Genomic DNA, 16,057 nt, shown 5'->3' with positions numbered 1-16,057 from the left:
CCAGCTGCTGTGAAGAAAATTAACTCCATCTTAGCCAAAGGCAGCACAAGTATGCATCTGAAAATCATGTTTCTGAAGCCTGGAGTCACAATCCCCGTACAGCCACCATAGAACAACTAGAATACAAGGGCCTCCAAACTCAAGCAGAGATTGTAATATATCACCAAAGAGAAAATTGAAGTATTACTGTGGTGTAGCTCTTAAGAGGTAGGAAATTTTAGGTTAAAATATCTGCATAATTTAGGGGGAAAAGGACTCATTTATGCTCCAGAAGTCAAATAAAGCCAACCAATAGCGAAGAGATTCCTGATCCCTGATTCCAGAGGACCTAATTCTCTGTGCAAGGTGCATCAATCCCACAGTATGAGACAGTGCTCAGCCTATTAAAAGTACTACTGCATCTGGGACCACACCATGTTCACTGTCCATCTGCCATTCCCCTGATATTTCGGAGAAGGGCACTGAAGAAAGGGACAAACAGGAGGACATATGGCAGACATGCTTATACATCCGTAGGAGGTGATTTCCTGTTTGACACTGAGGAAAACAACAGAATTCCTCAAACATAGTGTTAAAGTAACATAATATAGATGTGGTATATCAGACATGTTCAGCACATGGTCATCAAGTCTTTGAGCAGTCAGTAACAAATCAGTGAACCAGAAATGTGATACAATCTTTTTATTTCAACCTACAAAATTCCCCCAAAGCTCTAATAATTTCTTTTCATTAATATGTTATTGCATCTCTGTTGTTCACACTGTTTTTTCAGAATGCAACTTGATTGAAGGAGAAGATCATGTGGAAGTGAATGGAGAAATTTTCCAAAAGCCTTTTGTAGAAAAGCCAGTTAGTGCTGAGGACCACAATGTTTACATTTATTATCCAACATCTGCTGGCGGTGGAAGCCAGAGACTCTTTCGAAAGGTGAGGGTACTGTACTAAAACTATTGAAAAGTTGTAGGTGTCTTAAGAGAATTGCAGAGTAATTCTGTCCTGTCCGTGTGTTAGCTGGGACCTGTTTTGTCATGTCCTGCTTGTGTAGGAGTAGTGGCAGATCAGAGAAATTAATTTTAGGAGAATGGGTAAATTGAATGAAGACCCTTCTACCTTGCAGTAGATTGTCAGCCACTGCAGATTCTTTTAGGTAAAAGAAGCATACCCTATCAATGCACTTTTAGAATCTCATAAAGATCTTTTGGGAACAATCAAAACCTACTTGCTTCATTTGGTACGGGAAGTGTTTTCTCAGTACGAGTGTGTTATTTTAAGGAGTTTTGAATTTTCTCAGGCAGTAGCCTGTGAGTTTATTAATAGAAAAATATCCATTTCAGATTGGCAGCAGAAGCAGTGTTTATTCTCCTGAAAGCAGTGTAAGAAAAACAGGCTCCTATATTTATGAGGAATTCATGCCTACAGATGGCACTGATGTGAAGGTATGACAACTGCGCATTCTTATTTATATTTAGAACAATCAAGTGCTCCAAGATCTTGCCATTTTTAAAGATGAAAGTATATCTTTGTGTAAAGGATTAATTTTAATGAAGTTTTGATACAGTTTGTAAGTAAAAAAACGTAATTCTTATTCTAGCTGAACACAGTACTTGTAGAGCACCTTTGCTTATGTTTTTGGAATCAAGTGCTGGAGGCTTATTACCCAACATGCTGTCCTTCTTTTTTGTATTGTATTAGTGCCAGGACAGCATATACTTTCCTGTGTAAACAGATAGATGCTGCCTAGATATTTTGTCTGAAGGTTACAAAGAAATCTGTAATTGAAATATTTACCAGCTATCTTAGTATTCTAATTAATATACAAAAGTTATTTACTAAAATTTTATGAAGTTGCAGAAAATAATGCATTGACCTTATCTGTAATTATTTTCACTCTTTTCTTCATTTATTTGCTTAACAGATGTAAAGATTATGTATCATGAAAGAGTACTAAACTAGAGCAATAACAGAATAGGTGTGAAGCCAGCCATATATGGAGTTTGGTTTCTTTTCCAGTGTGTTAGTTCTGGCTATTTTAAGCCCATCACAAAACTTGTGAAACAAATGTTTTACAATATGCATGAGAGATCACCATATTTAGGCAAAAAGTGCAGGTTTAGAGAATGTGAGATGTAGTCCATCTTAGGCCAAAGAGCCCTTTCATCAATTGCAGTCAACTTCTTCCACTTGGTGATACATGAGGGGAATTCTCGTTTTATGTTCTCGGACAAATTTCCTGTTCTTTATGTTGCTATGTCTTCATGAGCTATACTCTTCAGACGGTTATACTGTGCAACACTTTGCAATAGGTTAATCTGAGTTTACAGACATCTGTGTAAGAGCTTTACATACTGTTTCCAAAATGAAAAGTTTTTTGCAACCTGAAGCAAAGTCCGCTGACTTGAGGGGACTATTTTGACTACTTGTACTGTAGTCATCAAGCAGCAGGGTATGAACTTTAACACCCCAAATAAATAATGCATTTCTTCAAGTAACAAGACTGTCAGCTTTGTATTAGGCAGCTCGCCCTCTTGCCTGAACTGATTAAATTGGTAGTGTTTGCAATCGTCTGGTTTCGTTGAATACTTTTTATCAAAGCTTAGAGGTTTTAATTAAAGTGACAGTAGCCAATTTTTGAGAGCTGCTGACAAGTCTCTTCTAGCATATGCCCCAATCCTTTCAGTGAACATCGGAACAGTGGCAAAGTAGATAGCACATTCTCTCGTACCCCTGCCTTGTCATGCTAAAATTGCGCAGATCTTTGCTTTGTTTAGTCCTGCCTAAATAATCAAGTAATCATAAACAAGAAAACTGAAATAATTCACAAAGTAATCTGCTCTCCAAGTTCTGCAGATACTTTGGAGAGGAAAACGTTCTTTATGTCTGTACCACCATATTAAGAAATTAATTTTTATTCATCAAGTTTTATAATTACTGTTTTTCTTTACCTGTGCTCCAGCTGTTTTCTCCTCTTGCTTTATCCTAGGTTGTCAGTAAATGCTGGGTGTTCTCTGAAGGCAGAGAATGCCATTGAGGAAGGTACTTTAGAGTGACCTTATCAATGACGAAAGCAGTATCTTTTGAAGTCATTTTCACATTTGTGATAAATTTAGCAAGATGTATGCATATATGTAATGTAATTTAATTACACTGAATCAAGAGTTCCTGTTTTTCAATAAAGGTGTACACAGTAGGTCCAGACTATGCTCATGCTGAAGCTCGGAAGTCTCCAGCTCTGGATGGCAAGGTAGAACGAGATAGTGAAGGAAAAGAAGTGAGGTATCCAGTCATCCTGAATGCAAGAGAAAAGTTGATTGCTTGGAAAGTATGCCTTGCCTTTAAAGTAAGCTGATTACTTTCCTGTCTGATCAAACATTTAGTGTTAATTAATTGTTTATTGCATGAAACTTCCATAGGGTTTTAGTGCGCAGAGCCAGCAGTGATAAATGCTGCAGAACTCCTAGGAAGGTGAAAAGTTGAACTTCCACATCCACATCTTTTTTAAATGTAGAAGAATTCTTCCTTTAATACATCGAAAAGTTGTTTATGTTGCATGTTTCCTGAATTCACATGTTGCGATTGTGCTTTGCTAGTCCATAGCGTATCTGTTCTATGCATAAGATGTTCAAATATTTTGTTAATGGTTTCTAAGTTAGTGAAACACAATTTCAATAGCTAAATGTTTTCTACTTTTGTTACCTGGTGTTTACATTGGTCCCAATGAAATGTTAACTTGGTACTGACATGACTAGGTTTTTTTTATATGAAGTGTTTGATAGTTTCCATTTTTGTATAGTTTTAAGATTCCTTTGTTCAAAACTTCATTCAGTCTCTTACCCTTCACCTGTCTTATTACAAGCCTGCCTTTCAGTCTGTCTCACTACCTGTGTGTAATTTGTGTTGTCATTTCTTGCCTGACACCCTTAAAAACTACGTGTAGGGGAAAACCACTGTTAGAATGGGGAGTCTGTAGGTCCAACATTGCTTATGCTGTAAATCTCGACAGTTAAATTAGTGCACATGTGACCTTGACCTTCAATACTGATACTGCTAATTATGTCTAGGAAGGGTAAAATCAAGTTGGGGATATAAAGGTAAAAATAGAAAAATGTTTGCATGACCTGAGCAAACCTAACATGAAACTGGCAAAAGGTACTAAGTATAAATTCTGTCATATTTTTGTCATGTTTTCAGAGGAATACCACGTTAAAATGTGAAATTTATTTAGAATAAGCAATCCTAAGGAAGGTGATCAGTGACTTGAACTTTTATTCTTAAAAACAGCAAACAGTTTGTGGCTTTGATTTGCTGCGTGCTAATGGACAGTCCTATGTCTGTGATGTGAATGGCTTCAGTTTTGTGAAAAATTCCATGAAATACTATGATGATTGTGCTAAGATACTGGGGTAAGATTTGTTTCAGGAGTTTTGCCTATTCATTCTGTTGTATGTGACTGTAGTTTATGTACTACTTATTCCTTACTGCTAAATTAAATATTTAAAATTAAATGTCATTCATTAAATTAAATAATAAGATATTAAAAAGAGTCCTAAATCAATCAATAAATCATAAATAAATTCATTATTCCTGAAATAATCCAAAACATCTGAATCTGAGTGTTTTGTGAACAGTTAAAGCTAACTGAATAATATATTGAAAGCTGGATTAAGTTCTTAAAGGTAGTTGAGATTGTTTTCAAGTAGAGAAGCACCATGGTTATGCTTGCTGCTGTTTAATATGTGCCCAAATTAATGTACATTGTCCTTGATCTGAAGCCAGTACACTTGTATATTTGTGGATTTCATACTAGTAAATCCAAACTGATGTAGTATCAAGGTGTCTTCTGTCATACCATCTTCTTTCTGTTGCTGGGAGCAAAAAAAGGTATAACAAGGGATCATACAGAATTGGGTAGTGAACTCTTTGCCAGTGAAATGTTGTGCTCAAAGTAGGCTGACGCTATTTTGGCCAGTTGAACTGCCTTCACAGTAAGATTGCACTGATGAGATACAGCATGCATTATCAAATGGTCTAGGATCCTATTAAATGGAGGAAGAGCTAAGCTCAAATCCTAGAGAACAACTGTAGTCCTGTTGTTTTAGGCCACTTTTTGAGTTAGAGTTACAATTCTCAGACCCATTTTGATTTTTCTTTATTCAAATTGTAGCTGTTGAATTCTCTGAAAAAAGTTATCTCATCATTTTTTCTTTATGCTTTATTCTTTAAGGTAATACATTGCAGTGTTAATAGGAGAATTTTTTTTGAGCTTTTCGGAAATTATATTTTGGCTGATGCTACTTTAAGATGCACAGGTTTTTTCCTCAGTGTTACTGCTTTTTATGTAAATATTAATCTGAAGTTCAGTATATTTTGATGAAATACTTGGGACACAGAACATTATCAAAATTTAATGGCCTTCTATAGGTGGAGGCAGTGTCTCCATTTTGTAGGTATGACTAGAGACTTTACCTATTTTTCCAGTTCTATCACAGAAACTTTTGAGAAATTGCCACTAAAGGTACCAGTTACTCTTTGATAAGAATGGCTTGCTGGTTATCAGGTACTTCCAGTTAGGCAGTAGAGTCAGGTATCTGAATATTTAAATGAACAAGACTAAATCATATCCAGGAACTGTTTTAGGAACTGGAGTTTGAAAACTGAGGTTTCTTACAAATCCAAGGCCAGGAGGCTAATGTTGTCTCTGTAGCAGTTGTAGTAGCTTTAAATTGTTGTTTAAGTAGGTTTTTAATAGAATTAAAAGAAAAATACGCATCTAGAGACTCATGACCGCTTATAGTCTAAAACCACATTGATAAAAATGCATGTATATATTATCTGTTTGGTTTGGAGTTTGCATGTGTTATATAACCTGTGCTTTAAACTTAGTGGGTTTTTTTTTCTTTTTAACCCCTTTTTTAGAAATATCATAATGAGAGAACTTGCTCCCCAGTTTCAGATACCATGGTCAATTCCTTTGGAAGCTGAAGACATCCCTATTGTGCCCACCACCTCTGGAACAATGTAAGAAAATAGTAGCTGCACCTGAATTGTGCAAACCTCTAATGTAACTTTTGTGTGAATTTTTTTTTCTCTTCACAAGGTATGCCCACTTTGGCCTATGAACGCTTGTTTTGTGTGATGAAAACAAGAAAGGAATCACAATTGCTATGCCAGCAATCAGAGTTTCTGACCCTTAGTCAAGCTGAGTATAGAACAGCAGATTTTCAAGTGTAGCATCTTTTATGCATAGCTTCCTTCACTGCTAATCATTGTTCCAGCACCAACTTAATATGCGCTTCTAATAAACATGCTCTCTCATTTAATGAACCTCAAAATCGTTGTTTTAAAAACTACTTAAAATAGTTATTCTGTAGTTACCCAAGTCTTAAAATCAATATTTATATTTTATATCTTACATCATTTTCAGTTAACCTTATATTCTTGCATATGCTTCCATCACTTCTGTAGTTATGTCAGATAACTACAACTCTGTCAGTTGTCTTGATTCATGGTGGTTTTAGTATTAAATAAAAGACAGTCATATATAGAATTTTGAAATATAACTCTTGAAATTTCAGGATGGAGCTTAGATGTGTTATAGCTGTAATACGCCATGGGGACCGAACACCAAAACAAAAAATGAAAATGGAAGTAAAACATCAGAAGTAAGTAGAATCTTGGTAAAAATTAGGTTGGATGCTTTCGAGCAGACCTCACTTCTTGGGGATGTGCAAGCTATGACCTGAGAGGAATTGCATCATGCAAGTTATTTTTTGTGTCAATTCGCTTTCTTTTAAATCTAACTGATGTTGCAGCTAATTAACAAGCATGCACCTCTCTTTCTAACCGGACTGTCAAATTACATGTGTAGACTTCCTTCCTTCATCACATGCTGTGCCTTGTGAACAGTCCTGCTTGGCCGTAATGAAAATGCATTTGTCTCTATAGATGTCTTTGTCCAAAACAGTGCAGCAGAGAATACTTCTGGTTCACCATTTGACCATGTCTTCTGCCTTTCTCTTTTTATCATAACTGTTCTTATGTGAGCTCTCATCTTACTGCACCACACTTTTGCCTTTTACTTTTGTCAAAGTTTGATGACTCTGAATTTCTGGTAGCTACCACCTTTATGTTAGTACTTGTAAAGTCCCTCACATGATTGGCCTTGAATTAGGTGCGATTTCAGTAACAAGTAATTATTTGCTTTGGGACTAGATTCTTGCATTCAGAGATAGATACTGTAAATGTGTAGGACTGCTCATTTGGTATTTTTGGTCCCTACTTCTGTTCAGGATCATTCTTGAAGATAAGAGTTGACATAGCTGTCTATTCGAATAATATGTCATTTGATATATGTAATAGCTTCCCTTTTTTTTAACACTTAGCAAGTCAGTAAGAGAACATTTTTAGTGCTCTTATTTCTTTAATACGTTGAAGACTTTTTTGAAAATGGGGTTTGATAAAGGTTAGTTTGACCTCTGTAATGCAGGTTTTAACATGTTTTTCAAATTGTGTAGAGGCGCTAATTTCAGACTGCTTTAAGAGCCACTTGTTCAAGTAATATTTTAACTTATTAACTGTGTGTTTTAATCAATGTCTTTCTTGTAAAGGTTTTTTGATCTCTTTGAAAAATGTGATGGATATAAATCTGGAAAACTAAAACTGAAAAAACCAAAACAGTTGCAGGCAAGTTTGTCTTTATTTTCTTTCTGTGGTATTTTATAAGTAGAAAACTATTTATTTAAGTAAATCCTATGTTTCTTTTGTTTAGGAAGTGCTTGATATAGCAAGGCAACTCCTTGTAGAACTTGGGCAAAACAATGATTCTGAAATTGAAGAAAGTAAAGCAAAACTTGAACAGCTAAAGACTGTGTTAGAAATGTAAGTGTCTAATTTTCAGGCTTCATAGCAACAAAGTTGTATCTGCTATTTTGACCTGTTTTACCAGTTACTGCATGGATTTCAATGGTTATCAAATATGTAATGATACATTAATTCAAGCACAAGGGTTATTAAGAGAAAGGATGTCATGTTTGAGGGAACTGGGGTTGTTCCGTCTGGAGAAGAGGAGGCTGAGGGGAGACCTTATCGCTCTCTACAACTACCTGAAAGGGGGTTGTGGAGACGAGGGTGTTGGTCTCTTCTCCCAAGTAACTAGTGATAGGACAAGAGGAAATGGCCTCAAGTTGCGCCAGGGGAGGTTTAGATTGGATATTAGGAAAAATTTCTTCACTGAGAGAGTGGTTAGGCATTGGAACAGGCTGCCCAGGGAGGTGGTGGAGTTGCCATCTCTGGAAGTGTTCAAAAAACGTGTGGATGTGGCGCTTCAGGACATGGTTTAGGGGACATGGTGGTGCTGGATTAATGGTTGGACTTGATGATCTTGAAGGTCCTTTCCAACCTAGTGATTCTGTGATTCTGAAGGAGAACTAGGCCATCGCTCTGTTTCTTCTCCTTATATTTTTAATTGAACTTACTGTTTTATCTAGTGTCTCAGTGTACTTTCTACATGAAAAAATTACTTCCTTTGATCTCAAATTTTATCTTCTTGCATGTTTTTAAACTTAAAGCATTTGAGTGCAGGGCCTGCTTCTTGCAGTGCGTGACAATGAAGTCTGATGGAGCTAATAAGAACTTTCACCATGTGTACTGTCTTCTTATAGCAAACTTGGAGGATTCCAAATAAATAAGGCTTTGTATATTAAGCCTGAAATATTTAATAATTTAAAAAAGAAAAACATAACCAACTCTAAGCCTTCAAGGTTTATTAAAAGTGTGGAGTCTCAGGACTCTAAATGGTAGTAGATAACTTAAATTTTAAAAAATCAAGGCAAAGACAGTTATTGAAATTTATGACAATTGTTTGAAATACTGAGTTCTGCTTGAGAACTTGATTGGCTAAGAAAATAGTGGCCATCTACACTGCTAGATTAGATTCTGGATACTGACAGCCACTGTAGTTGTGGATGTAAGCAGATTAATTACTTATGCAATCTGCAAATGCATTTTTTACCTTCCAGTTTTATGGTCAATGTTGTGAAAGCAGTAGTAGATAGTATTTTTAAATGTTTCATTATAAAATGGTTGATATTCCTGTAGTCATTCTGTGCTTGTTGAGTTAGGTTTGTTCTAAGCACTGTTTCAATAAATGGTGGTCAAATGCACAAATCAATGACCAGCATAGATTTATTATATCCTGTTACAGGATCATAGCAGGTTTGGAGGAAAATATTTAAAATGTTTCTCTCCCTCTTCCCCTCTCACTTTCCCCTTTTCCTACTTCAGGTATGGGCATTTTTCAGGCATAAATCGCAAAGTTCAGTTAACGTATCTTCCTCATGGTTGCCCAAAGACTTCCAGTGAAGAGGAAGGTATTGTATTACTTTTACTAATCACTTAATCACTTGCACTTAAACACACAAATCATGTGTGTTTAAATAGTCACAGACTAATGGTATAACATGTCTTGAAGGAGGAATATGTTGTTTTGAATTAATGTTTGTATTGTTGGCAGATATTCAGAGTCTTAATCTGCTGAATCACACGCCTAAAACTGTGTAGTAAATTTCTATTGTAACACTGCTTTTTTGTAGCAGAAAAGTAGGATAAAAAGAAGCTTCGTTGATTCATTAAAGGGGCCAAGATGGGAAAATCCCACTCAACATTTACGGCTATCTTTAAAACTTTATAAGCTTTTTTGGTTCTTGACCCGTGGTTATTGACTGAAATAACCGTAGCATCCAGCTTGTTTTAATTTTTCTGTCTCAATTTACTTTTTGCTTCAGATTCCATGGTAAATATTTTCACTTGTGTTTTCTCTGTAATTTAACTACTTCAGGTTTCTTTGTTTAAGTGCCCGTTTAGTTCTCCAGTTCAATATTTTCTTAATGTTAGAATGATATTAAAGAGTCATAGTGTTGAAGAGATCCTTTACTGAAGCGCTGCATAGTCCAAATATTTTTGCAAAAACAAATTATAATATATTTCGCTACTAAACTCCTCTCTCTGTGTACAATTAGATAATAGAAGAAATGAGCCATCCCTGCTTCTGGTTCTTAAATGGGGAGGAGAATTGACCCCTGCAGGCAGGGTTCAAGCAGAGGAGCTTGGAAGGGCTTTCAGGTGTATGTATCCAGGTGGACAAGGTAAAAAAAAAAAAAGTGTTGAATGACATAAATCGCTTTTGAAGATAATCCAGTGCAAAATGAAAGTTTGAACAAATTGTTTGTTTGGTAGGAGATTATGCTGGATTTCCTGGATGCGGTTTACTTAGATTACATAGCACTTACCGACATGATCTCAAAATCTACGCTTCTGATGAGGGACGAGTTCAGATGACTGCAGCAGCTTTTGCAAAGGTACAGTGTGAAATTGTATTTTCAATTTTAAAAATTCTAATGTTCCAGGTTTGGTTTTGCCTTTGAAGACTGGGGGAGCTTTACAATTTATTAGAGTCCACAGTGTATAATGAGGCTGTGTTTTTTAAAAGAAATGTATTTTCAAAGCGTATTTAGTTCAATGTGAAAAAGTATCCAATTAATGTGCCAAGCATTTGATGTTCTTTGAGTAAATGCAGACAGGTTTTAATTATACAGCCCTAGCAATATACCTTAGTCCTTTCCAGTAATAACCTCCAAAATCATAGAATCGTAGAATGGTTTTGGTTAGAAGGGACCTTAAAGATCATCTAGTTTCAACCCGCCTGCCCAGAGCTGGATGCAGTAATCCTGGGGGGATCTTACCAGAGTGGAGTAGAGGGGTAGGATCATCTCCCTCAACCTGCTGGCCACGCTTCTTTGGATGCAGCCCAGGGTACCATTGGCAACATTTTTAGTTTGCACCTTTCTTATTTGTTTAGGGCCTAATTTCCTCAAATTTTGTCACATTTCTGTGACAGATTGTGTATGTGTGTTGGTTAAAGCACAGATGTTAGAAGTGATTTGAGGTAATGTATTCATTTTACATGAGCAAAAATTGCAATTTTCAGTCACTTCAGTCATTTAGACCAGAAGATTTGGAGTTCAAAAGGCAACTCTTTTAATTAAAACCATATTTTGTTCATTGATTTGTAACTTTATAGAGGAAATTAGAGGGTTTGAAGCTATTGGAAATGTGGAATTAATAAACTGCTTTGCATGTATTTTAATGGGAAATTGTACAGACTATACATGCATGGTTTTTTTGGAATTAATAAAAGTAGTTTCTTAAAGTTGTTACAGGAGACTTTTTACTTTGGAAACGAGGACAGTCTTTCAAAATGGATACCTAATAAGTAAGACATGGTAGCATCTTGTCATTTTATAGAAAAAAATTTTTACATCTATTTTTGACATGGAATTATGAAAATTTTGCGGTGACATTTAAAAAGCATGAACACTTCTTTTCTGTACAAACTGAATTTATAGAAACTATTAATATAAAACACAGAATTCAGAACTTTCTGCATTTATAGTGCTTGCCAAAGTATTCTTTTAACCCTTTTCATGCTAGGCAAATTCCTCTTTTGCTCCTCTTCCCAAGTAGCCCTTTGCATGTATAATATTTCCGCTTGGTAATAATTTATTCACTTGTTTCCTCATTTCAGTGATACAGATATTTTCATCGTGTGAGTGGACACAAACAGTGCAAGTGTTACTCTTAGGTGAATGAATTTCAGTGTTAATACAAAGTGATCAAGAAGATTTGTTTTCAGGGGGCCTCTGTAGGTCACCTAGTCCAACTCCATACAGCACAGAGACCATCTGGATGAGGTTACTCAGAATCATGTCCAGACGAGTTCTGAGTATCTCCAGGAATGGAGATTCCACAGCCTCTCCAGGTTTTTAATTCCACCCCTAATTTTCAGGTCATGTCTCTGTTCCTCTCATGTAGCCCATCCCAGCTTCTACCTTCTGTATGAATTTCCAAATGTTAGAGTGGAGTGCTCTTGTGCTTTGAGGAGGTTGTTTTTGGAGAACATCCAGCTGTCCTGGGCTCCTTTGTCCTTCAAGACACTCCTCTGTAGGATTCTGTGAACAAGATTTGAAGTCCAGGGCTCTAATGCAATTGTTTGTCTTGTTCACTTCTCCATGTATCCATCATAATACCAGGTTTCAATTACCAATGCTGCCATTGACCTCCACATTCCTGACACTTCTGAGTAACAGGTCCAGGGGAATGCCTCTGCTCAATAGTTCATCAGTAACTTGTGTCAAAGAATTGTCCTGGGTGTTTTCCAGAAATCTGGATTGTTTGTCCGTGCAATATTGCCCATGTATGAAGTACCCAGGCCTAAGGGCCTCCATGGAAATCAGGGCCTGCGATCAGGAGACTTTTTCCAGTTGTGTTAAGAATGCTTCATCTATTTACCCTTTTAAATCAGGTGGTGTGTAGCAGAGGCCCACCGTGATGTTGCCCTGCGCTTATTTGTCCTCTGATCCTTAAAAATAAGATCTCAACTTGCTTGCTATTGGTTTGAAAGCAAAGGTCCTAATGTTCAAGCTACTACTTTTTATAGAGTCCGACGCTGCCTTCCTGGCTTCCAAAAGGCCTTGTATTTAGCTATAGCAAACCTCCATTCGTGTGAACTATTCCGCCACATCACTCTAATCTTAATAAACTTAAAAACCTGCAGATGTTCAGACTTCTTATTACTCCTGTGCTTCCATGCTGCATGTGCTGGTGCAGAAGTATTTCAGCCATGGTCAACAGGCTTTAGGAGACACCACCCCATTTCCTTCCTTATCCCAGAGCCCTTCTGTTGGCAGATAAGTCACAGAAGTTTCCAGCCTTCTCCATTTTAGAAGTCTTCCTTCACCTTTTCTTCAACTGTAGCCTTTGATTGCCCTGTGCCACACAGGATTTGTGGGTTTGTCTCTGTAGGGTCTCTGCAAAGACCCTATCTTATCTCCCATTTGTCTTCCCAGATGCTATTCTGTTTGCTGACTCTGCCCACAGCTACTGTCTGGTGACTCAATGCTTTGAGCAGAGCATGTCCCCCACAAGTCAGGCTGCTATTGCTCCTAGCCTCAGGGAGAAAGCATCATGCACTCCCTGCAACCCAAGACCTGAACAGCTGTGGCCTCCCAGGAGCAATGTTGGCACCACTGAGATGCTAGGGTCTCTAGAGGTAGTGCTGGGGATCATGCTCTATGACATGTCATCATCACTGTTGCACCAACTGTAGCAATCCTGCACACAAAGGCAGTGTGTCGGGGGCCATTTCTATGCAAACATCTGCATTGTCTGCCAAGTCCCTGTTTAGATAAACCATAGACAAGTGATACAATCTTAAATTTAAATTAGTATTTTGGGTGGGGGTTTTTAAGATACTCTTATATTCTCATCTGTATCTGTTTGCCTGATAAATTGTATTATTTGCTTCAGGGACTACTGGCCTTAGAGGGTGAGCTGACTCCTATTCTTGTCCAGATGGTAAAAAGTGCTAATATGAATGGCCTGTTGGACAGCGACAGTGATTCTTTAAGTAGCTGTCAGCATCGTGTTAAAGCAAGACTCCATGAAATTCTCCAGAGAGACAGAGAATTTACTGCTGATGACTACGATAAGGTTAGCATATGATTAGTTTCCTATGAAATGAAATAAATAGCCACACAAATTCTTGTGTAAAAGTAATGAGCAGGGGTTTTATGTATCTGTTTATTGTTTATACTTTCTGTGCTTTACTTTGACAGCGTGTGGTATTACAAAATATATTGCCTGCCTACTGCAGTTGTTTCAATATTTAGTCTGCTACAAGGCCTTTTTTTTTAACTCTAAGAATACAAAGATGCTGAAAACCAGTAGAATACTTTTTAATCAGTGAAAAGGAATTTCTTATTAACATGCTGAATTAGTGCATATTAATATAGTTTATGCTTAGTACAGAACACACATGATTATTCCTGGTTTTAAATGCAAGTACTGTTTGTTATTGTTGTGAAACTTTTTTTCTCTTTCAATTGCCCTTACTCTGTCTGCTATAACAACTAAATACAAGTCCTCAAGTGAGGCTTAAGCTTAAGCTGCTATTTTCTAAAAGGTATTGAGAGCAAATTATTGAAATATAATTTTACTACCCTGCATGTATACTCTATGTGCATACTCTACGTGGATTCGTTTAAATATATAAATTAAAACTATCATCCAAACCACTGCCAGCAGTACTTGGAAAAAGTGACAGGCTGTAAGGTCTCAATGATTCATTTATATTCCCCATTCTTTTTGCTGTATTGATATAATGGGATTTTGAAGGTGGCTGGAACTAATAGACCACAGTCTTCTAAGACAGTCACTGAAAGTAACAAAACTTTGGGATAATAAAGTAATAATAACTTTTTGGGGTTTTATTTTGTTTGTTTTTTTAACTTGCGTGCGATTTGGGAAAACAGTATGTTGGTTTTTGTCTGTGCCAGAGCACCTTTCCTATTGATTCATTTGGTCATAATACAGAGGTAGGAACTGCTTGCTATTAGGTAGAGGGCAGAAGTTTCCCATACCCAAATTATCCTATGCATTTGAGGAAACCAGGAAAATTGCTAATATATGTGTGTGTTATGTATATAAATTATTGTTTAATATCATTGTTTGCCTACTTTGGATTATGCAGACTTTTCTGAAAAAATGAGGCTAAGCCTGACTTACATGGATATTGACTATTGTTTTAGTGACACTCGATGGTGATAATTTGTAGCTTCTACAATTCTATAATTAAGTCAGCTCTGAAGGACATCTTTGGTCTTGATATATGTGCACTTAAAGAGTTTCTCTTTGGTTGCGTTTGTGTGCTGCAGTCCTATAGGAACAAAAACCTAAAATTTGAAGAGACAAACTTTTTTTCAGATATCAGTTACTATTGCACATCTGGTTCTTCCTTTCAGTTATGCTAGGGAGGGTACTTCATAGAACAAAAAGTATTTCATGAGGCACATAGCCTAATGATAACATTCCTTACAGAATTTTTTGTAACCTTTTGAATACAATAGTTAGTTAAAAGTAAGTTATCGAAAGTTGCTAAGTACAAAGTTTTAAACGTCTTTCCAACTTTCTTGGAACAAAAAAAGAGTTTTAGGAACTCCTGCAACTGCTCACATTTATAATGTATAGAATTAGCTGCCCTATGAATTTCTTGTCACCTTTGAATCTCTAGTAAATCCTATTACTTTTTGATATATTTTATTTTTTTAATGCTGCAAAGGGAGTAGATAATTGAGAAATGGTTTCAAAAATTAATAGCAACCTGCTTGAATGCTTTTTCTCCAGTACTTGTAACCTTTCATATATTCCATCTCATGCCCCCAGTTCTTTCAAGTCTAGTCAGTTTGTTTCTATAATTCTGTGTTTATTTCAAATTGCAGCTTACTCCATCTGGAAGCATCTCGTTGATAAAATCAATGCAGGTTATTAAAAATCCTGTAAAGACATGTGACAAGGTCTATTCTTTGATCCAGAGCTTGACTTCTCAGATCAGGCAAAGAATGGAAGATCCAAAGTCTGCAGGTACTTAATCATTTTTATAGTAGTATTTAGTTTCTCTTGTTTACATCTGAGAGAGAATTGTAACATATCTTTTCTTCATTGAACTCACTTTAGCAGACATTTAATCAACAATGGGTTAGGGATTTTCAGATTTTCAAAATATTGAAAATATTTTCGATGTTTTCTGATTCCATATGCATAATTTTAGAGTAAAAAGCAGGAGGAACACACAGTCATATTGCAGATAAGGGCTTTTTGTGGTGTTCAGAAGTTCAGGCTAGTCCTCAAATGTTTGCAGAAACTCTTGTCTTAATTATTTGAAACTCAGCAGTCAACAGGTGTAAAAGGAAAAGCAGATGGTACTAAATCTGTTACATAGGTACGTTTTTATATTTAAGTATCTTTGCTGAAGATCTGTTGCTTAGTGTATGATGCGTAGTAGTAATTGCATAGAATGATGCTCAGTATTAATGGTGGTGAACCAATGACACAGGAAAACTAGAGCTGGAAGTAACCACAGTGCTTGGTACTAGCTAAATACTGGAACATTTGCTATCTATGTTCACTGCAGCGTATAGTATGCAGACAGCTTCTGTTCTGAGGTTCA

The 16,057-nt window shown here is 36.5% G+C and overlaps 1 protein-coding gene across 1 annotated transcript in view; it reads left to right on the top strand.

Annotated features, from left to right (window-relative positions):
- Nucleotides 1–772: 772 nt before the first annotated feature.
- Nucleotides 773–16,057, top strand: part of PPIP5K2 (diphosphoinositol pentakisphosphate kinase 2) — a gene marked incomplete at its 5' end in the record, with an annotated part of 34,369 nt that continues 19,084 nt past the window's right edge. Inside the window, 13 exons of the mRNA XM_010294048.1 lie at nucleotides 773–927; nucleotides 1,335–1,436; nucleotides 3,176–3,337; nucleotides 4,279–4,400; nucleotides 5,914–6,015; nucleotides 6,573–6,659; nucleotides 7,605–7,680; nucleotides 7,766–7,875; nucleotides 9,280–9,365; nucleotides 10,014–10,139; nucleotides 10,231–10,352; nucleotides 13,360–13,542; nucleotides 15,330–15,471. Of these exons, the coding sequence (XP_010292350.1) occupies nucleotides 773–927; nucleotides 1,335–1,436; nucleotides 3,176–3,337; nucleotides 4,279–4,400; nucleotides 5,914–6,015; nucleotides 6,573–6,659; nucleotides 7,605–7,680; nucleotides 7,766–7,875; nucleotides 9,280–9,365; nucleotides 10,014–10,139; nucleotides 10,231–10,352; nucleotides 13,360–13,542; nucleotides 15,330–15,471 (1,575 nt within the window). The remainder of the gene's footprint in view (nucleotides 928–1,334; nucleotides 1,437–3,175; nucleotides 3,338–4,278; nucleotides 4,401–5,913; nucleotides 6,016–6,572; nucleotides 6,660–7,604; nucleotides 7,681–7,765; nucleotides 7,876–9,279; nucleotides 9,366–10,013; nucleotides 10,140–10,230; nucleotides 10,353–13,359; nucleotides 13,543–15,329; nucleotides 15,472–16,057) is intronic.

This window comes from Phaethon lepturus, unplaced genomic scaffold (assembly GCF_000687285.1).
Source record: "Phaethon lepturus isolate BGI_N335 unplaced genomic scaffold, ASM68728v1 scaffold20989, whole genome shotgun sequence".
In the NCBI taxonomy this organism is placed as follows: domain Eukaryota; kingdom Metazoa; phylum Chordata; class Aves; order Phaethontiformes; family Phaethontidae; genus Phaethon; species Phaethon lepturus.
This window is presented reverse-complemented; position numbering and strand designations above follow the sequence as displayed.